General features: G+C 44.4%; 1 protein-coding gene across 2 annotated transcripts in view; it reads left to right on the forward strand.

The window, feature by feature from the left end:
• ERG (ETS transcription factor ERG) overlaps positions 1–23,095 on the forward strand; it is a 102,330-nt gene that overhangs the window by 53,229 nt on the left and 26,006 nt on the right. For both annotated transcript variants that reach the window (XM_080802487.1, XM_080802488.1), the window contains exon 3: positions 10,133–10,284. In XM_080802487.1, the coding sequence (XP_080658613.1) occupies positions 10,133–10,284 (152 nt within the window). The remainder of the gene's footprint in view (positions 1–10,132; positions 10,285–23,095) is intronic.

Here is a 23,095-nt window from a genome sequence, read left to right on the forward strand (position 1 = left end):
GAAAAAGTAGTATTAAATGCAAAGGCCCTGAGGTCAGCTGAAGCATTATGGGACAACTGTGACTGACATTTAGTGACCCATGCCGCAAACAGGCAATGAGGTAAAGTGGCTGTGGGCTTCACTCTGAGTGAGAAGTGAACTGTCGGGTGGGGGGGCTGCAGGCGAAGCTGGGGTTTGATGTTATTCGGATTTAGCAGGGTCTCCCTGACTCCTGTGTTGAAGCTGAAACCCGAGAGGAGGCCTCTATAGGAATTAGGGTAAGGGATGCTGGGGCCTGGGTGAGCGTGGTAGGGCTGGCACGCGGGGGAGAGGTGATGGCATTCTGGATGTATTTTGAAGGTAGAACTGATGTGCTCTGCTGATGGGTCGGACTACGTAGTACAAAAGAGGGAAGTGGGGATGAACCCAGGTTTTGGGAGCATACCCCAAATGAGGTGTGGACAACCCACACTGCTAATCCTCCTGAGTTAGAGCCTGGGCCCCTCTAAGTAGCAGCCTACATGTTGGGGCCACGCACTGAGCACCCATAAACACCAGGCCAAAAGGGAGGGGCTCTTACCTCCTTGCCCGAGTTTAGTGGATCTTAATTCATGAAACCGGCAGTTGCCAACCACAGTGATTGGGCCTCAGGAGACATTTGGCAGTGTCTGCAGACATTACTGATTGTCACGACTGGAGGATATTCCTGGGATCTCACAGCTGGAGACCAGAGACACTGCTCAGCATCCTACAGTATACCAGAGAGGACACCCCTCCTTCTACCTCTAAAAGAATGGTCTGGCCCTGAATGTCAGTAGTGTCAAAACTGAGAAAACCTGCCTTAAATTAACATTTAACAGGTGTTTGCATCATACACTGTGTTAGCTGCTATGAAGACAGGTGAAGAGAAGCTCACGGGGGCACCTGCATGGCTAAGTGGGTTAAAGCCTCAAAAGCATCAAAAGCATCAAAGGTGAGGAAGCTCCTGCGGGATCGCATGACAAGTCCAGAACCGAGGGATGTTCAAGGCCCAGCCATAGCAGGCGTGAGGGTGTGGCCCAGTCCTCCTGGGCAGGAAAGAAAGGGTCCAAGATGAGCGACATTCATCAATATCTCCACAGCACACCATGATTTATTCGTAGATTTTTATATATATATATATATTTTTTTTTTATTTTACTTATTTGACAGAGAGAGATTACAAGTAGTCAGAGAGGCAGGCAGAGAGAGAGGAGGAAGCAGGCTCCCCGCTGAGCAGAGAGCTCGATGCGGGGCTCGATCCCAGGTCCCTGGGATCATGACCTGAGCTGAAGGCAGAGGCTTAACCCACTGAGCCACCCAGGTGCCCCTATTCGTAGATTTTAATACACAGTATCACTTCCAATTTCTTCACTAAATCTATGCAATGGCATTATATGATTCTACCCTTTTTTTCCTGATGAAAACCGTTGAGTTTCCAAACGTTTTCGTAACTTGCTCATATCCACCTGTCACAGGCCTTGGACACCAGGCCCGGGCTCCTCTCCACTCCCTCAGGCTGCTCCCTTTAGCCGCCTAGCACAGCTTCCTCCATGGGACAGACGAGCTAACCCTTCTTTGGCTTGTCTCAGAGGCATGACATCCAAACCCTGACCATTTCGATTTCTTACAGATAGTACACATTTAAAAACCATTTACTTGCCCCTCATTTGAATTTATTACAGCAGGTCAGCGTACCTGCACTCGCCTTCACGTTACCTTCAGCAGATGTCTCCAAACAAAACCACATGTTAAAAACTCAGCACGATGAAGAGACTTGCTGTCCAAGCATATCGGTGGCTCTCAGTAAATACGCGCTGGGGTGACATTAAGAATAAAAAAGTTCTCAGGGTTAGGATGGGGACGGTTCCTGGGCCCTGTGTGTCGTCTGTGTTGAGCTGTGCCCAGCAGCCCCCTACAGAATGGACTATCGGCTGAACATCTTTTAATGCCACGTTCCCTCGTTTTATGTGCAACACCCAATATTTCATACTTGAACGTGGTTTGCTTGGACTCTTCTCTCCCATGCCTTTCTACTTTGACTCTGGAGATTTGACTTAATGTGTATTTTCCTACAATTTCTATAAGGCTTCATGTATTATGTCAGGACAGTGAAATCCACAACGACAATCGCATTTGCTCCTTTCTGTCTCAGCGTTCTGAATCAGACTGGCATACAGGATGCTTCCCAATTAAGCTCGGCCATCTTCCAAGGTGTGGGCGGCACAGTGTTGGAACCTTGCAAGCTAGTGAATTTTCCAAACGGTGATAGTGAGGCCAGTTAGTAATAGCTTGTCCTACTTGTAAGGGACCTTGAGTCTTTACAGATGTCAGTTCATTGGGCTGCAAAAATGAGACACAGGCTGAGAGCCTCACTCAGGAAAGAGTCAGGAGGGAGACAGACTCTGCTCCTGCTTCTCTATCTGGGAGAGACCCCTCCTCAGCCCCTCTCCTCTGCAGCCACTCATCACTGTCTCTGCCATCTCTTGGGATGTCAAGTGGATGGGTGCCATTTTGTAAAGCAAGAGAGCCTGAGAGTCCTGATCCCCATTATGACACACAGGAATCCCATCGGCTCACTGTGGGTATTGGTGGAAGGACATGGGGCCTGCTTTGGCATTTTCTATCTTGAACGTGAAATCATTTTGGTCAACCAGAATTTACATAGCCTGTTATGAAAATAAAAAACTGAAGCACCTTGGTGGCTATTGGGGTTAATTCTTTCCTCTCTGAGAAGTGAAAGTGTTTTAAGGGGGAGGGGGGAGACAACTCCCGAGGTGGAAAATATGCCACATTTCATCCTGAGCATGTAACTAGAGATCTTACTCTATAGAATATTTTATTTCCAAATGATGAATCCCAAAAGGATGCAGTTCTCCCCAGATTTGAAGATCTCGCCGATACCCATTTTCAGCTGTAAAAAGAAATTAAAAACTTCAATAATGAAACTCAGGGAAACTTCAGACCTCTTTCAGGGACAAAGAACTAACTGTTGGTGTGTTGGTGGTGACTTTTTAATTAACCGAGTCCTCAGCTGCTCTGGAGAAGGGGAAGGGGACCGGACTGGAGGGAAGAGACTGGGATTCCAGGTGTAAGAGAACGTATTTAGTAAGGGTAAAAATAACACACAGCTGCGAAGACAAACATCTACAGTTTCAGTCTGAGCGGGGAGCCCTCCATGAATCACTGCCGAGCCCCACCCGCTGCTCAGGCCATGGGGTCTGAAGCAGCTTTTCCACTGCTTCTGATTCAGAAATAAAACAGACCCACAAATTACCCCGGCACTCTCCAGACAATCCCCTCCTTGTCTGGGGTCCTGAAAATACCTTTTGTGGTGACTTACCTCAATTCACGCTATGAAACTTGATTAGGAGTTTGTTCGGTCGATTAGGTCTAAGTATGTGCTTTTAGGGTTCTTAGGAAGAAAACCACCTGAGAAGGTGGTTTTTGGTTTGAGACAGGCTGGGAATGCGTGCCCGGGCCAGCCTCCCATGAAGGGCCTTCTCTCGGAACTGACCTCTTTGGGTCAGTTTTAGGGCAGAGCCGCCAGAGAAAACCTTCGTATTTCTCTTAAGGAGCTTCATCACCCAATAAACGAAAAAGAACATTCGGGAAGATGGTGACATTCTAGTAAAAAGTGATGAGCTGAAGACTGCCTGAGAGTAATGTCAGCTTGTTTATCCACATAACAGCTGGGGGGATGGAGAATGTGGTCTTCAAGGGCAAACGTAGGTCGACTCGGGGAGAGAGGCTTCCTTCACTCAAATGCAGACACCCGGGAGAACAGGGATGCCGGGGTATCCCTAGCACCTGGGGCAGGGCCTGCAGACCTGCACCATAAATACTGGTTAAAGGGGTGAATGAATCGAGAAGACCCATGGCCGGGGAGAATCTAGGGAGTGTGGGTTTATCCAAAGGAGCTATGGCCCAACAAAGGGCTTAGGTTGCACATAGCCAGTGAGGATTTGTATTTGGGGAAGATCAATCTGGAAGTAAAGCTTGTGGTGGAGAACAAGACAGTGACAGTCGTCTCCTAAGGGCAAAGGGAATTCAGGGACAAGAAGGAGGATGGGTCGTGGAAAAATACATAGATTCTATTTTATAGAATAGATAAAATAGGTAGATTGTGGGTGTGTCTCTATCCACTTCTAGAAGAAGTATACTGATGTTCCAGATTTGATTTTGACTTGCCTTGGACTTTTTCTAAGGCCCCAGTTAACAGTGAGTGGAGGCTAAGTGTTGTGAAGTAAGGGAGAATCACAGATTTAATGGGGCTAGTGAGCTCAGGGTTGTCGCCTGGGGCTGTGTTTGGTGACATTCTTGGATAAATGAGGTCCACTCACACAGCATAGATGACAGCGCAGGGTTGAGGCTCCATTCTGGTCAAGCTAATGCCCACGTCTGTGCCATTCAGTGTGGGCTCTTTCCATGATGGAATCTCGCCCTCTGTAAGTAGTCTCTGATGGGAGAAAACCAATGTCAGATGCCACGTTTATTTTGTTTTTCAAAAACAAAGACCAGACTTTAATTTCCCAGTACATTTTCACAGGTGCATTACCCTTTTTAAAAATAAGGTATTATGTATAGCAACAGCTAAATGAAGCTTTTGTCTCTGGCTGCATTCCACTTGACCTTAAAACCTTAGACCCACTCTTTTCCCGATGGTCCAGCTTCTGTGCTGGTTGGTCCTCAGTTCTTGGGCCCACATTCTGGATCAGATTCCTTCCTGCTATGCGTCTTAGCATGGGGACCTCTCATTGGATTTCCTGCCACGCTCACCAGTGTAAGCCCATCGTCTCTGCAGAGACCTCAAGGAAGTCTTGTGGGGGGAGCACTTGATATTCAACTGGAAATTGAGATGATCAACATTTTTTTAAAAAACTAGGCTAATCAAAATTCATACGTATGTCCACATCAACACACCATCTTTGGCTTCTCCCCGGAGACCTTGCCTTTGTCTGCATGTGGCCGCTTCTGTTCAGCTCACATCTGTGAATCTCCTCATAACTGCCTTCGGGGCCACTCCCAGGATATCCTTCTGAAAATACTCAACAGTAACGAAACAGAGTTTTCTGAGGGTCTGTTCAGTTATGTCTCCCATCCAGGAGAGTGACTGCTCACGGGGACTTATTATATGAGGTCCTAGAGTGTGGTGGGAAAGTACCCCAATAGCCTAGGTTCAAATCAAGTATGGTCCATAAATATTTGTTTGTCTGCAGTGCCTTAGGCATTCTCAGAGGTCAATATGAGTTTAAAACACAGAAATAGAAGATTGTGGAAACTGGTATCTATAGCCTTCCCTCTCTCAAGATCTTTCTCTTTCCATTATTCTTGATAACCCTTTCCCGATCTCCTGGGCTGGCCAATTCTTTGCAGAGTGTCAAGAAATGGCAAGTTTGGAGGACTAGTTGAGCATGTGTCGTCTCTTGATTTCTGTGGCCAAAGCAGCTGAGATCTGTGTGCTTGGAGCACTGTGTTTTGTCACCAGCCACCCTGCTGCTGTGTGGAATGCTCTGGATCTGTGATCAGATCCTGGGGAGGATATTGCTTGCTATATCACCCAGTTCTCCTCAGGAGAAGCCATGAGAGAAACCTCTGCTCCTGTGGAATAATGGAAACCATGTCAATTAATCCCCTGGATTTAACCATATTAGACACCTCCTGTGAAGTGGAGTATTTGTCTGAAGCATTTGTCCTTCGTGACTGGCTTATGTCACTCAGCGTAATGTCCTCAAGCTTTGTGCGCCCTTAGAGATTGAAGGATTTCCTTCTTTTAGAAGAGACTCGCATTCCACTGTTGTATACACCACATTTTCTTTGTCCATTCACCCACGGTGGACGGGGAAGTTGTTTCTGCACCTTGACCATTGTGAATAGTGCTGTAATGAACGTAGGAGGGCAAATGTCTCTTTGGGATTTGGATTTCCATTCTTTCGGATAAATACATGTCAATGAGATCACTGGGTCGTATGGTTGTCCTTCTAAAGACTTTCGAGGAACCTCCACTCTCTGTCCCATTGCAGTTGTGCCATTGTGCGGCCGCACCAACAGCGTGCAAGGGCTCCCGTTTCTCTACATCCTCGCCAACATTTATTATTTTTTGTTTTTTGTGCTAGCCATCCTGACAGGTGTGGGGTGATCTCTTATTATAATTTTGCCTTGCATAATAATTTCTGTATGCCCCCCAAAGAAAGAGTCATTGAGAGAAATAACTTGAGTGATGCTTATTTGCAAAAAAAGAAATTCACTGCCCCCCCCAAAATAAGATACATTTCGCATTCACCAAATTCATTGCCCATTTAGCAAGCATCTAATGAATGGCCTTAGAACTTTCTCAGAAACTGCTGGAAAACATACACAAGTACTAAGAATACAATATTTAAAGGGATGTACTTTGCTCTGTGCATTTCAAAAGCACTGCACTGAAGGCCCAAATCCTTATCACGGTGGGATACAGATCACATGACCCTCTCTTCCAGGCAGGGTTTGCTGCTGGTGGAATACCCACCAGACTGTTCCTGGGAAGCTTCTCCCTGCTGACTTGCACACCTCAGAATGCCCAGCGTCCGTGCAGCTGCAGGGCTGTAAGCCAGGAGGCGGATTTCCACAGCCTGGGGCTTTCCTTATCATACCTGGGCTATGAGCTGAACATCTTTTTATTGGGAGACTTTTAAATAGACACTTGTTTTCTGAATCATGTTAAGTTTTTTTTTTTTTTCTTAAATAAAGTGGTGTCTAAATAGATGCCTCAGGAAAAAAAAAAAATTTTTTTTCCTACTCCAGGAATTGTCTCTATCTCTTGCTTAGATTTTTTTTAGACATGTCCTGGTGTGTCCTATACCTGTTGTACCTGGTAATGAATGGGGGCTACAACAATGTCCTGGATTAGAAGTGGTGGGTGTGCCTGGGGGGCTCAATCGGTGAAGTGTCTACATTCGGCTTGCGTCATGATCTCAGGGTCCTGGGAAGGAGCCCCGCTTCAGGCTCCCTGTTCAGCAGGGAGTTGCTTCTCCTTCTCTCTGATGCTCCCTCTGTTTGTGCGCACTCTCTCTCTGCCAAACAACATCTTCAAAAAAAAAAAAAAAAAAAAAACAATCGTGCATGTGGGACAATGCATGCCTTAAGCCAGAGTAACACGTGGGCAGGGAAGTCTCGATGCCTTTCTGAAATTAAGCCCTATTTTACCTTGGAAGGACAGCATCTTCCCTTTCCTTGGTGGAGGGGTCTGCGCAGGAGCTAGAAGTGTGGACAAAAGGTGGGGCTGTCCAGCTTCAAGTCTTAGCTCTGACCCCTCCTGGCTCTGGGGTCTGAACAAGCCCCTTCTCTTTTGTGTACTTGGTTTATAGCTCCAAAAAATAGAGATGGTGCCCACTCTTGCTGTCCCAGGCTGTGAGAGGACCGATAATGGTTTGGCTCTCAGGACTGGTCCCACCCGAATATAGGCTCCTCACTGGGCTGTTAAAATTCCCAAGAGAATAAAAAGGGGGAAATGACTGAAAAGCGAGAACAGCACACCTGGGGGCCCTGGGCCTTGATTACTTGCTTGAGTCTAGCTTGTTGGAGGCCTGCGGGGTGACACTCTCCCTTCTCTGAGACTGGAGTTCCCTTAGAATTTTTACAAAAACGATTTGACATGATCAAGAACACAGTTGCATTCTATCTTCTTCCGAAGCTCTGAAGGAGCAGCTTTTTGAAAATTGGCTCTGGGGAGCTCATGTGGCTTTTTTTTTTTTTTTTTTAAACAATGAAAGCTGGATGGGAAGGCTTACGTGTCTTGCTGGAGAAGAGAGGATTTATGGTGCCTGGTATACAGTAGGCACTCAATTAAAGCGGTCTAAACGGATGAGCAGAGGAGGGAACCTGCAGTGCTCACCTCCACTTTTTCGTTATAGCTGGATTCATGTTCATCCGTTGAGCAGCATCTAAAGCATTTTCCTGAAGAACCAAATCTTTTAGACTCTGTCCTCTACTCCCTAGTAACTCCTCTCCTTGAGGCAAATAGAGCAAAACACACACCCTCCACTCAACTGATGGAATTTTCCAAAGGGACAGGAAACGAAGTCTCAAGTGAAGACATTCCAGTTGTGATATTAGGATGGCGCTTCTAGAGATAAGTGTTTGAAGCCAGGAAAAGTAGCATCAGCAGGAAATAATGCATGTGTAGGCCACAGTGGAAATATAGAGAATCCACACCATGGGAACTCAGACTGTTTTTGTTTTTAAATTTCCTTCATGTTAGCACAGCTGTGGGGATGCCATGAAGCAGGACCATGTATTTCCAGGCCTGTGGTAAGGCCCTAGTCCTCTGGCCCTGACCACGATCTTCACCCACAGACATACCTGCTGCTTCCTCAACCTTAGCCCTAAGCTCCCTCCATCAGCACCAGGCGCGTGTGCAAGCGATGCTGGGAAGAAACCTTGATTTTTCAGCGTTCTGAAGATTCTGAGTGAACCCTTCCCAGGGCACTGCCCCTCAGGCTGCCCTTTCTGTCCACGTCTTTGGCTCTTGAATGAACTTCTCCATCCCACCCCAGCCCCGTCCCACCCGAGAGTGCCCTTCTGCCTCCAATGGTTTTGACCTTCTCAAATTTGAAGGTCAGGTCCATGCCAGGCCCATAGTTCCATGATTCCACCAGTTGGCTGCAGAGCTCCAGCTAGTGAGGTGTGGCAAAGTTGAGGAAAAGCTCATTGGAATGGAGCCCACAACCTCAAGGCCTTAGACACTGGGAGGGAAATCCAACATCCAACAATAATTTGGAGATTCCCAAGAACATGAAAATCCTGTGTTGGGTAGAGCCTGAGAGGCAATTGCCAGAAATCCACCTTAGAAGATGTAACCCAACTGTCAAGGCCCCTCAGATACAATGATCTTGAGTTGACGATCTGTGGGTTCACCTTCTAAACAACATCGATGTATTTTCCTGTTTTCTGGTTAAGCTGGATTTTCCTTTTGGGGTTTCCCTATTAGATATTTCATCATATCTTATAACCTTCAAATCTCACTAACTAGATTTATTTCTGGAAAAAAAGGCAGGTTTGTCTTTATGCAGATGACTGTGACTCTCTTAGTAACAGCAGCTCTGTGAACGGTTCCCGGGTGCCATCCTGACCCCTTTCTGCATGCTCAGAGCTGGCTTCATACCACATCTCAGCCTCAGAGCTGCTGAGTCCTCTCTCCCACCTCCTCCCAGGGCACCAGGCCTGCTTCCTTCTCTGCTTTGCCTGCCCGCACCTCAACTGGGGACACGGCAAGCCTTCAAAGCTCCCAAGATTGGCTGTAGGGATTTGAAATTGGACACAAGGATTTCGTTCTGAGGTTTGCAAGAGGGATGTCAGTCTAGGATAAGCCTGGCAGAGTGTCTTCCGAGCTGGGGTCGCCTCCGAGCATCTGTGTACCCAGCCTGTTTTGAGTCGCAGAGAGAGGGCAATGGCGGTTCGCTCTTCCCTGCAAGTGTTTCCAAACAGCTGTCACCAGGGGAGTTTTGACATGACAGTTTCAGAAGGAGCTGGCTTAAGAAACAGAAGCCAGGTGTTAGCTCTACTTCCCCTGTGCCCGCCCTGTCTTTCCACCAAGCATGGGCACCATATTAGCACAGTTCCAGCTGCCGGAACAAAACAACGCAGCCCTGGGGTGGGGGGGGGCTTATCCAACAGGAATTAATTAATTTATTTCTCACAGGTCTGGAGGCTGGAAGTCCAAGACCAAGGTGCTGGCAGGATTGGGGTCTGGGGAGAGCTCTCTCCTGGGGCTGTGGACGGCCACCTTCACAGTATATACTCAGAGGCACAGACAGAGAGGGAGACTCCTCTGGTCTCTTGCTTCTTGTAAGGACACTAATCCCATCACAGGGGCCCTCATCATCATGACCTCAGGGGGACGCTCATTGCCTCCCAAAGGCCTTACCTTCCAATACCGTTTCATTGGGTGTCAGGGCTTGAAAAAAGGAGTTTTGGGGGGACACAGTCATTCAGCCCGGAGCAGACACCATATGTGCCCTCTGACACCTCTCTCCTCCTTCTTCATCAGCCTCTGCACCTTGTCCTTCCTTGGTTCTCTCTGCATATCACAAGAAGGCTGGGAGGCAGGCTTCTTGGTGGCAGCAATAATGGAAGGATTTATCTTCTTCCCCTTCAGGAACTCCCCGGATGAATGCAGCATGGCAAAAGGCGGGAAGATGGTGGGCAGCCCAGACACCGTGGGCATGAATTATGGCAGCTACATGGAGGAGAAACACATGCCGCCCCCAAACATGACTACAAACGAGCGCAGAGTCATCGTCCCAGCAGGTCAGAGGCTCATACTTTGCTCTGCTCAGTCTGTAAACTGCCTCTTTCCAGAGCCCCATTCCGCTTTCTCTTCCTGCCTCTGGCTTCCATCACCCTCACTGGTCTAAAGGAATTATTGTACATGGAAGCCAGCAGGAGTCTGGCCACCTCGGCTGAGCTGTCCACTGATGTGTGTGTGTGTGTGTGTGTGTGTGTGTGTGAGAGAGAGAGAGAGAGAGAGAGAGAGAGATTGAGAATGGAAATCCAGGAAAATTGCCCTTTCTCTGAGATTATTTGGTGTTAGGTATTTTTTTTTTAATGAAGTGTTATTCATACTAGATGGTAAGCTTTTGAAAAGAAAATCTTATCTGGCAAAATAAAAAGCTGGGAGAAGTGTATTGCTTGTTCTCAAAGTCAAAAATTCCAGCTATCCCTGGCCTACAATGCAGATTCCGAGAACGGGAGTAATTCTTTGCCACGGAGGTAATTCTAAACTCAAACCAAAGCAATAGCTCTGAATTTGAGGAAAATGCCAGGAACTTACTTGTTGAGCAAAAACTGAAGAGAAATAGGAGATATAGCTCCTCAGAGGAAACGCGCCACATAAACCCCAAAAACACCAGGACCCCAGTGACAACTTCATGAGTCCTTCGTCGGTGTCGGGATTTTGGTAAGCAGTTTGGAGACACCATCTCAGGAAATCTTGGGAAATGAGAATCCTTATTATGATTTCCCTGATAAAGAAAATGGAGCTCCCAGAGGTCAACTAACTTTTCCCAAGGCCTACAATAAATAAGAGATCCAGTTAGAGTTCAGAAAGGCCTTCCTGGTGACTTTGTTCTCTTCCTGGAGGTGCTGGATTCAGTCTCGACTCCTGATACAGCCCTTGTGGGCTTCTGGTCACCTTCTGGCTCTGCCTCAGAGGCCTGGACTTACCGTCCCTTCCGCCTGAAACCCCTGATTCCAGGTAGTTCCGTCCTTCCTCAGGGCTTGGTGCAAATGTCTCCTCAGAGAGGCCTTTCCTGAGGGCTTCCCCCCCTAGAGCCATTCCTGAAGCCACCCGTGGACCTCAGCCCCCTACCTTATTTGTCTTTACAGTGTTCTCTCTCATCTGTCATAATACTGCACATGCATGTAACCGTTTGCTTCCTCCCTCCATACAACCTCAGCCCCCCAAAGGCCCAACGTCCATGGCCAAGCACAGGGCATGACATGCAGGAGGTACTCAAAGAGCATTAACTGAGGGGGGATTGGATGAAAGGATACCTGTGTGTGCGTGAGGTTTGCACAAACTTGACTAAGCCTTGCTCCAGGGGTCACCTAAATTCATCTGTGTGAAGTGTGATGGCGAACGGGCTCCAATCCCCTCCATGGTGTGATTCCCATCCCACTGCGCCTTAGTCTGTGTAAAATCATGTTCGTGGACTTCTGTCGCCTTCCCCATAGACCACAGTGCACGGAGAATGTGGCTGAATATCTGGCTTGGGCTCATGGCCTGAGTGTTATTGCAGGATTGTCACAGGCAGGGTGGGGGTAGGTGGTGGTCTTCAGTAAACTGCATGGAGCTGATTCGGTGTGGTTGATATGAAGGGCATTGCTCTTGGGTTCTCTCATCTTGAGGCATCTTGTGAGACTTTTACTGAGGACAGCAAAGGTGAAGTCTCCTGTGCACCTGATGACAGGGACAAAACGGGTTTTGATGTTGCCTGAAAGGCAGTTGATTTTCACATGGAAGCCCTGTATTTGGTTTGCTCACCACAGCTGAGCTACTTACCAGAAACCCGTGACTCGCTCCTGGGTCGAAGAACAGAAGGTGGTTCCTGCTGATGGAGAAAAATACAGAGATGCAAGTGTCCGAGGCACGTGCCCTGGCTGTGTGGTACCTAAAAACAGGCTGAGGGAGCAGGGGTGTTCCTGGGGAGGAATGGAGGAGAGGGATGCTGTTACCTCAGACGCTGTATGGATATGAACAGGATGAGGTAGGAACCCAAAGGGTGCCCACCCATACCTGTCTCTCCCTTAACCTTGTTTCTTAAGAGTGTCGTTTCTGCAGTTCAGGCAAAACAATGTTTTTCATTCTTTAAGACAGGAGAACCAGTCTGAGGAGAGTCTTATCTCCGCTCCTCATAGAATCACAGACCCTGGAGGTAATGCGTGGTGACCCTCACCCTGTTTACTGCTGAGGTCGTATATCTCTCCTGTGGTCAACGTGCTTTGAAGTCATCAGTATCATTTCCAACAGGGACAGACTTGAGGCTTTCTACCTTAAGTAAAATGTTGAGAAAACAGGAGAGAGATTTATATCTCAGTTTAATCAAGTCAGAGCTTCCGCCATTCCTGATATTGTATAGTAGGTGCTCATTAAACATCAGTTGGGTGGGTGGAACGATGGTCATGCAGATTGGCTCACCCTTAAGGTTTTGTGTAAAGACTTGTTTCATCCCCTGAAGAAAGTCCTCTTTCAGCTGTTCCCTCCTTTGGTTGCTTCACGCCCATGCAGGCGGTTAGTCAGTTAGTAGTGTTTGTAAGAGAGTTGGCTGTGGCTGGTTTTGCAAGTTGTGAGTCTTTCAGTTATTGGCCAAGCTTCACATGTGTGTGCTCAGACAGAGACACACAGATGAACACACACCACACACCCACCCATCCACCCATACCCATCCACCCACCTGCCCCCCCCCCACACACACACACAGACATGCACACACACACACACACACACACACACACACACACACATGGCCACATTGCACAATCCAGATAATTCCCCAATGGGGCCATGAGATTGCAAGCTCTGGGGGCAGCTCTGTCAGCTGCTGGGTCTGTACCTTTAGCCCTAGCTCCGGGACCCAGGACTCAGATACCTCCTGCAGGCACATCTTGGCCAGAGAGTGCTCTGCACACACAGACGGCATTCTCCAAACCTGGTTCCACCTGGCCCATAGAGTTCCTACTAGTTAAACACATCGATGGACACTCAGAAGTGCTAATCATAAAGATCGTTGAAAAAATTATTTATGTCTAAGCATCTGCTTTTAAAATGCAGGCCTTTAAATCTTGCACAGTTGCAAAAGGTGGGTGTCCTTTGGTTCCGGGGTGTCAGCAGGCAATGAGAAGGGGATGCCTCGTTTCAGTACATGATTAAGAGTGCATAGGATCAAAAGGAAAGTAATATGGGAAAGATGGCCCATCTATTCATTCTGAGTCTGGATGAAAACGTATTCTTCGGTTTGTTGTAGGAGAGGAGCAGGGAAGTCATGAAAAAAATAATCAGTGAGACCAGCGGACATTCCAGAAAGCCCTGGCTTATGCCTATTGATCTGGAAAAATTGTAGAGTGTGCCTCCCCCTCACAAAGTTCACTGGTTGGACAATAAATCACATTTGTACTTTTTTATTTACCTGTCTATTTGGTATACATCTGTATGTCTAAGTCTACATCTCATGGGGTTGGGATTTTCCTGACATGGTTGTAGATCAGAATGTCATTAAGTGGAATCAGTCTTAAAAGGAGCTAAACACATGTGGCCTGGTGAAATGGCATTTTGTTGGTTGGCTCAACTGGATTTGGGCGTCAACTAAAAAATGTTTCTCCATATATGAACAGAACCACTTGCATCAGGGGGAACTTGTGATTTGAAAATGCACACTTCCAATCCATTCCTAATCTGGATGTGGGGAGGGTCGAGGATCCCACATTGTGGACACACTTTCCAGGTCAACCATGCATAATATGGCTTGAGACACTCTAATCTAAATAGAAGGCACCAAATAAATTTTACATGAATACACCTCATCCGTTTTTACTAAACGCAAGCTGGGTTACTTTTAGAAGTGGGAGTGGCCAGGAAGATAGGAAATAACCAACAATTTCACACTGATGTCCCAAATAATTTCAAAAATGAAGAGTCACCCATTTGGTGGGAAGCAATTTTGTCTTCCTAAAGCTTCTCCTTAAGGATGTATTTTTGGGACCTATCATTGGTAGCACACTAATGTAACATGGCATGACAAATATACTCAAATAAAAAAGAAAAATAAAATAAAATCAATAGAATAGAATAGAATAAGGTAAGATAAAATAAAATAAAATAAAATATGCAGAGACCATGCATCAAGGCATCCACAGGAAAACCCAGGACAGTTAAAGGCATAGAAGGCAGTGTGAGAGTGGCTCCCCAGGCTCCATTCTGACAGCCTGGACTAAGCAAAGTATGAGGCCTGTAGGCATTGGGCTGCATTCCTATCAACAGCCAAGATGACTTGGGCACGATGTAAGCATCTGACTTCCAGGTGTTCCCACATCTGCCTCGTCAAGTCTGTGAACACAGATCACTGTTGAGAAACAGATGGTCTCCACTGCACCATGGGGCTGGTATTCTGAAGCACCTTGGTTTCATGACATCTCATGAAGCATCTGCCATCAGGGATGCTGTCCCTCTAGGTATAGCTCTGGCAGTCCCTGTAGCTTTTTTCCATATTGACAATGCTCTTGGTGATGTGCTAACCAACAGGGCTAACAAAGAGGAAGGCATAGTCTTCAACCACTTTTTTAAAAAGTTGCAAAATGCTGGCCAAAATGCAATAGGACATCGGGTTTTAGCAGCTTACATCATTTTGAAAGATTTTTTTTTTCTTTGCTCTGTTTTTATTCCCTAAAATGGGTGCAAAAGTGTTGGACTTTTCAAACATTTCAACTTTTTGCCCTCTTTTTTAAAAATTTAAATTTAGTTAATTAACATGTAGTGTATTTTTAGTTTCAGAGGTAATTGAATGATTCTTCAGTCAAATATTTCTACTTTTATTTTCTAAATATCCATCTTGAGTATGAGGGGTCCTGGCAATCAGAAGTCTCAGAGATAAAGAGTTGCCACATTCGCTTGTTTGCTTCATTCATTCATTCACTCACTCACTTATTCATTCACTCACTCATTCATTCATTCATTTATTCACTGAGTGCTTACTGTATTTCAGTCACCAAGAATAAAAGCTCTTACATGATTTAAGACGCCCTATTCCTACTCCCACAACACCCATAGCTGGAACTCCTGGTATTGCGTCTTCTTCAGACCCTCCTCACAGGGTCCCTTCACAATTCATGGGCAATTCAGTGAAGACTTGCTACTCTTATGCCTGTCACAGAGGAATTGACCAGAGCCGGTCAGAAATAGATTAGACCCATCCACATGAAGTCAGTAGTTCCTAACAGAAGAGTGTGGGATTAAGAGCTCAAATGACTGATTCAGACAAATGTTTCAAAATATCAGAGGAAGTAGATGACAATAAACATGACAGGTCAAGAGATACTTCCTTGGTACCATTTATGATATGATTCCCAAATACCTTTGCACCTGTCACCATTTCTCTCTGCCACATCCTGCCCCCCACCAGCCCTCTTTTCTCTGCCCACAAATCCTTCTTCAGGGCAAACTCCCCTGTCTAGGAAGCCAACCTTGATCTTTTGGCAACATAATTGCTTCACATAAGACATCTTACCAATTCTTTTATCACCATGCTTTATTTCGTTTCACATTATATTCTAGAATACATTCCATTCTTACTTAAATACACATATACTATTTAGTCCCATGGAGGATTTGAGATGCCTTGTGAACTAGACTACTGATAAACATGCGAACCAAACTACTGATCAAAAAGAAATTAGGAATCAGTCCTGAGGAAATTAAAAATATTAATGGAAAACCAAAATCACATGAAAGAAGAATGCAGCCATTTTGACCACATTTGACCCTGAGCTTGGCCAAGATATTGTAGCCATGTTTCCAGTATGGCTGTGAGCTTCCTGGCAGCCAAAATAAAAAGTCATGTGGGACATAATCCTTGTTTTTGCAAAGAAGTTTCACAGGGAAGGTGATGTTTTCCTCAGTTCTGAACCCTACACGTAGGATCCCTGGACTTTACCTTGGGGTCCACCGAGGCTGTAGAGATGCCCATCATTCTGCTGTGATTATAGAGCTCCATTTCACCAGTGTGTTTCTTGTGGATATCCTTTATAAACAGAGTGAATTACATTAGAGAACGGCTTTATGCAGACAGAGGCCATATATCCAATGTGAGTCTTTGCTCGTCTGGCTTACTGTAAAGTCAAGATTTTGAGTTCTTGGAGTGGCACAAGGCTCATATGGCTTTCTCATGATTCTACCTAAATATCTCCAAGCTGGGCTTTGACAGCAGATGAATAACAAGTGATAGTAGAATATACTTACTGCCCAAGCTCAGATGGTAAACCTATTATGTTTGAATCTTTATTAGAGTTAGTTATTTATGAGCCTGTCTATTCTATTAGATTGCAAGTTGAAGAATATGTCTTTTGAATTCTTAATCACCAGTTGAGGCAGCAGAAAGCTTGTGGCCTGTGTGCAGAGGTCAGTCAATGTGCACTTATTGAGTTAATGGTAATCCTGATTTAGTTAGCAAGAATCGTGGAGTCACAGGAGTTGGAGGTACGAGACTCTTGATGATCTTAGTTCAACTCTGTATTAGTCAGGATTCTTCAGAGAAACAGAACCAATCTCTCTTTCTCTCTTTCCCCATTTATTTATATAATATGAGGAATTAGCCCACGTGATTACAGAGGCTGAGAATTCCCACAGCCCACAGTCTGCTGTCTACAAACTGGGAACCCAAGACAACCAATGGTGTAGATTTCAGTCTGAGTCTTAAAGCATGAAAGCCAGAGACCTGAATGCAGGAGATGGATGTCCCAGTTCAAAAGCCAGGCAAAGGGAGAAAATCCTTCCCTCCTTTCTCCACTTTTTTTTTTTTTTCCATTCAGGTCCCTGGTGGGTTAGTTGATGTCACCCACCCACACAGGGGAGGGCACACTGCTCTACTCAGTTGTCCAATTCAAATGCTGATTTCTTTTGGAAACACCCTTACAGACACACACAGAAATAATGTTTAACTAAATGTCTGGACGTCCTATGACCCAGTCAGGCTGACATAGTAAACCATCACAAACGTCTTCTTTTACACATGAGAACATGGAGCCCTGGAAGGAAGGGACGCACCTCTCCCAGGGGTGCTTGCACAGGTAGGTAAGACCAGAGCATGAGCTCATGTCTACCTAAGAACTTGTTGGTAAGACAACATGTCTTCATTTTACTTCATCACACCACTAAACGCTCCCAAGCATCTCTCCCACTATGTCTACATCATGGAGTGTGCTTCTGTAAGCTTCTGTTTAAATTGCTTCTCTGCACCAAATCAAGCAACCAGACAACAAACCAGCTAAAGCTGAAATCCTAAAGTCAAAATGAATTATATTCCTAAGCGATAAGCTGAATAGTGATTGAGGAAACTGCCCTGGGGTTTTATGTGTGACTGAAGCCAAAAACACAGAAAGATCGTAGAGTTTCCCTCTGTTGAGTGCACACTGTTGTCAGGTACTGGGCCATCCACTTTATAGAAAAGGTATTATCTCATTGAAATCCTACAAGCACCTTATGGTGTAGATATTATTTATTATTCTTACTTTACGGATAAAGAAACTAAAACTAGAGAAGCCAAGATCATGGCTCAGGATGTCCCAGCCAATAATTTGGGAAAGCCAGGATTCAAGCCCAGTTCTGTCTGACTCCGAGTTCTTATTCCTGTGCTACCCTATCAAAATTACCCAGGGAGGAATACAAGGACACAGAATGGTGGGAAGCGTTTGTTAAATTGTTCAGAGATTCTGAAATGGGCTTTTCAAAGGAGATGAGAGGAAGAAAGAAAGAAAGACAGACTAGAAGAGATGTTCAAAATAGGGTACTGTGTTGCTCAGCACGTAAGTGTTACATTTCTGGGATGACATTGAAAATAGCTTAGATTTAGCATGAGTGGTTAGATGGATGTTAATGAATATAGAAAAAAAATTTAGATAGATGAATTGGTTCAGTTTATTTCATGTTTAAGTTACCCATGGGACACCCACCCACAAGGCTGTCTGGGGGCCGTGTAGAACTTAGGGTTAAGAGTCATTTATCAGGGGTTACCACACCTGGATCCCAAACTCTGTCATTTTCTAGCTCTGGAATCTGGAAAGTCATTTAATTTTGGTGTTCTTTGGCCTGCAGCTGCACCAAAATAAGGAGGATGGTAATGCCTACTTTGTATGACACTGTACAGATTAAATAAGAAAATACATGTGAAGTGCATGAACAATGCCAAGGATATAGTAAGACCTTCAAAAATTGTAGCTTTTCTTTTCACATTCGGGTCAAGCATTTGGGAGAAATCCCTAGACTCAAAGAGGGAGATCTGCAGACATATGCATATGGTGTGGGTTGAATTGTGGCCCCACAAAAAGGTACATTGAAGCCTTAACTCCTAGTGCTTGAGGACATGACTTCATTTGGAAATAGAGTATTTTTAGAGTGCATCAAGTCAAGATGAGGTCATGAGGGTGCATCTAATAAAATGAGTGGCGTCCTTATAAAAAGGGAAACTTTGGACACAGACACAGACAAAGGGAGAAGGTCTTCTGATAATGGAGGCAGAGATTGAACTGGTGCAGTTGTACGCCAAGGAGTACCAAGGATGGCTGACGGCCACCAAAAGGGAGAGGAGGCAAGGGAAAGATTCTACCCACAGCCCCGGAAGGATCAGGGCTCCGCTGAAGCTTGCTCTCCGATTCCTGGCCTCCACAAGCCTCAGACAACCTATTTCTGTTGTTTTAAGTCATTTAGCTTGTGGTATGCAGTTACGGCCATGCTTGGAAACTAATATGGTATGCATGTTATAACTAGACATGAGTGTAGACAGGAAGTCCAGGGAGATCTATGGAGTGAGGACCATGGACAAAATTCTGAGGACACCAACATCTAAAGAGGTGCAAAGAGAAGCCAAGCAGGGAGAAACTTTAAAGTAGGACAGGTCATTGCATCTAAGACATCATGAGCATAAGCTGTGTTGTCATGGTATAACCAAGGAGATGCACGAGGGGGAAGAAATGAAGGAACACAAAATCCATAACCTAGATAATCCACTCTAGAAGAGTTGAGAATGACTCCATCTAGTGAAATAGTTTGGTATGTCAGAATGTCAAAAGTATGTTTAGAGCCCAGCAAAAATAATTTAATCATGTATTTTTTTTAATAAAATACTTAAAGAAATTGTTGAATCTCAAGCAGGCTGAAGACAGGCATATTTTCTTGCAGTGTCTGGCTCTTTTGTAGGGTATTTCATGACTAATATGTACAATTAATTTTTTGACAGTTGATTAAGTAATAAGTGCATGAAACAGAGCATCACATGAGCTTGGTTGACCACGTGCACTGGAAATGGGGAAGTTTTAAAGTAAATAGGTAAAAAATAAGCTGAGAAGACTCTTGGTCCTAGTAAAATGTTGAGCTTAAAAGGAATTTAAGGCATCCCTCTTGCAGAGCCTCTGGAAATGTAGCATGGAATCTGACACCGTTTCATATGTCTAGCTGTGGGAAGAAAGTGAGTTTCTTAATGACTCGAAACAAGAGAGGAGATGAGAACAGAGTAATTCCCCCTCCTGTTGTCACCTCCTTGTCACAGGTGGCATGGATGGGGGGGGTACCAGTGTCTATAATACACAGATTTGAGTTTTAAAGGGGAAATAGATGAGGTGTTGATCTTGCACAAACCATGGAGTTGGACCTGATCTCTTCCTATGCACACATGCACATAACTGTGTTTCTCACAGCAACGCCAGGCTGAGAAATTAAGCATCGCAAAGTGGTCGTGGGCTGAGGACAACCTCAGACACCTGGTAGAAGGACATAGTAGATCTTCCTGGATAGACTGGTCTTCAGTCTAAACTTTATAGAGTTCCTGCATATAAAGGTTCCCTGAAGATGACTCTGTAACTCCAAATTACAAAAACAGGAAGAAACAATCTACCTAGATCAAGATTCAGCAGAAACAACAGACAACATGATAAAGCCCTCGAGAGTGTTAGATAATTGAAGCATGGGATTGGGAATATAAGGTAAGTAGATTTAAACGTGGTTAAACACACAACAGAAGGAACCAGAAAGAGAGAAGCAAGACATTATGGAAAAGAACAGATAATTTTGAAGAAGAAGCAGGAGAACTCCTAGAACTACAGAAAAGGATTCAAAAGTATCAGAAACTCAATAGATGGGTTAAACAGTTGATTTGAAAAAGCTGAAGAGTGAATTAAGGAAAGTAGACTTGGAATTGTTTTCAGGGTGCAGGACAGTGACAGAGAGATGGAGTATGACTGAAGGTCAAGGATAAGGGCCACGCAGAGCTCATAGAAGTTCCAGAAAGGACTCAATCAGGAGGATGGGCAAGAAGAAACATTCAAAGAGATAAAATCCAACTTTTCAAAATTGATGAACAAGACCATTTTCCAAATACGGGAAGCACCAGACAGAGAAAGAAAAATAAGAATAAGTCCACAGTAATCACGTTCTGGCAAGACCACAGAACACTAAAGACAAAGTACTTAAGAACCAGCAAAGAAAAAAGACTATCTAGAAACAATGACAGTTATAGGGACAGCAAGGTTCTCAACGACAACATGGAACACTGAAGGCAAGAGAAGAAAATCTTCAGTGAGCTTGGAGAAACTGACACAATTCTAGCTCTCTTCTGGGCTCTTAACTTTTTTTTTTTTTCCTTGCCACAGACTCATTCAGTTGCTTGGTGAAACCAATGTGTCCTTTAAAATAAACTTCAGGGGGATATGATGAAAAACTTCATTATGAGTGCATTGTAACCCATTCTGTAAATTGTAGGGGAAGTAGATGCTTTCAAACAAACGGTCAGAGTTTGTTGCTAACAGACCCTCACTTCAGGAAACCATGAAAGATTTAATAAACAAAGAAAATGGATTCTAGAAGAAAGGAGTGAGGTAAGAAGGAAATGGGAGCAATGAAATTGGTTGATAATAAGAATAGATCTCAAGAGAAAAGGCTACAGTAAGAACCACAGCCTCCTAAGTAGGGAACATAACAATAGGGTAAAATTAAAACGTTGGGTAATATCATATAAGATGAAGGATGGGTGATGAGCACTCAAGACATCCAAATTCCTTGCCTTCTTTGGGAAAATGATATATTTGGTGATTAAATTTGGATTTTTTTAAATTTTTTTATTTATTTTCAGCGTAACAGTATTCATTGTTTTTTCACCACACCCAGTGCTCCATGCAATCTGTGCCCTCCCTAATACCCACCACCTGGTTCCCCCAACCTCCCACCCCCCGCCCCTTCAAAACCCTCAGGATTTTGTTTAAAGATTAACAAGTAAGGAAACAGATCTAGAATGTTAAATAGCTAAACGAGTAAAGAAAGGAAAAAAAAAGAAATGAAGAAAAATAGATCGATTTAGTAAGACACTTGAACATACAAAGTGAGGCAAATAAACACAACAAGGTGGCAGAAATCAGATAGATCAGTAACAATACATGTAAGTAGGCCAAAGTTGTGGTTAAAGAAAGAGCGGTAGACTAGATCTAAAAAAAAAAAAAAACAACAACAACAACTCGAAAGACAATTAAGCACTGCTCACAAAAACACTGTAAAGAATGACAGCAAGCAGATGGAATAAGATGTACTTGTCAAATTCTAATCAAAACAAACCTGACAACAGTGGAAAGAGGAATCAGGAGGCACTATTGGAGGTAACTGAGGGCTAATACACAATAAAAAAGGTTCCATTCATGAAAACTATATGACGGTGATGAATTTGTATGTACATAATAACATAGTTTCAAAATACATAAAGGATTGTAAGGCGAAAAAGGCAAATCCACTTCAGGTGAGAGATTTCAATTTCCCTTTCTCAGCAGTTGATAGATCAATGACCTAAAAATCAGGTATATGTCACCAATTTTGATCCAATGGTTATTTGTAGAAACCTGCACCTGACAGTTAGAGAATATGCACTCTTTTGAAACTCTCAAGGGGCATTTGCAGAAACTGACCATACAGTACGCCACCAAAAAAAGAACAACTAGAATAAAAGAAAATCAGTCTTGTGCGGACCTCATTCACTGACTAATTCATCAATTCCAAAAAATTAGAAATCAGTAACTGTCCAAATGATAACTGAACCTCATCTATAAATTAGGAATTAAAAGGTTCAGAAACAGCCTTGAGTATAGGCTTTTTGAGTTCAGATTTCAGTTTGTGGTCAAGGGAAGCCCAAAGTGAAGCCATTTCTCTCTGCTGAACCTGCTTTGTAAATGTAAAGTCTTTCCTTGCAAGGAGACAAAATGTTAAATCTTATTTTTGCAGGCTTTTGAGTGTCTTGGACAGCAGATTGGCAGACTTGCCCAGGGCCTGGTTTTATAAACAAAGACTTCATAGGGTTGTGATATGGCTTAGAGGTACATTTTCTACTGGTATTTTTTTCTTAAACAAGGGTGAATTTTCGATCTGGAAGACAATATTTTACGGGGATACTGTTCAAGAAAAGTGGCACTTGGGCTGATATTCTCACCGGTTTGACTCTTGCTTAACCTGACTTTAATTCATTACTCTGGGGTGGGGTGGGGGGGGGGGAAATCTCTGAAACAGGATGTTTGCCTGCATGAAGTATTCTGTTTCGTGAAGATTCCTTATGTCTTTGGCAATGCAATGACCTTTTGCCTGATTTAAATATCTACTTAATACTTTCCTGGCAGCAGTGGAATGCTACTAGGTCAGAAAACAGTTTCAGGGAAATGTAAAAATAATTCCAACCCTCCACCCACGCGCTCCTTGCCACCCCCACCCCCAATGGTAATTCCAACGGTGCAACTCTTGAACTCTCAGCTTTGCTTTTATTATTTTTCTTTTCATTTCAACTTTATTGAAATAACCTTCATAAAACTTGTGGCTATTAACCATGGA

Source organism: Martes martes (genome assembly GCF_963455335.1).
Source record: "Martes martes genome assembly, chromosome: 1".
Lineage (NCBI taxonomy): Eukaryota > Metazoa > Chordata > Mammalia > Carnivora > Mustelidae > Martes > Martes martes.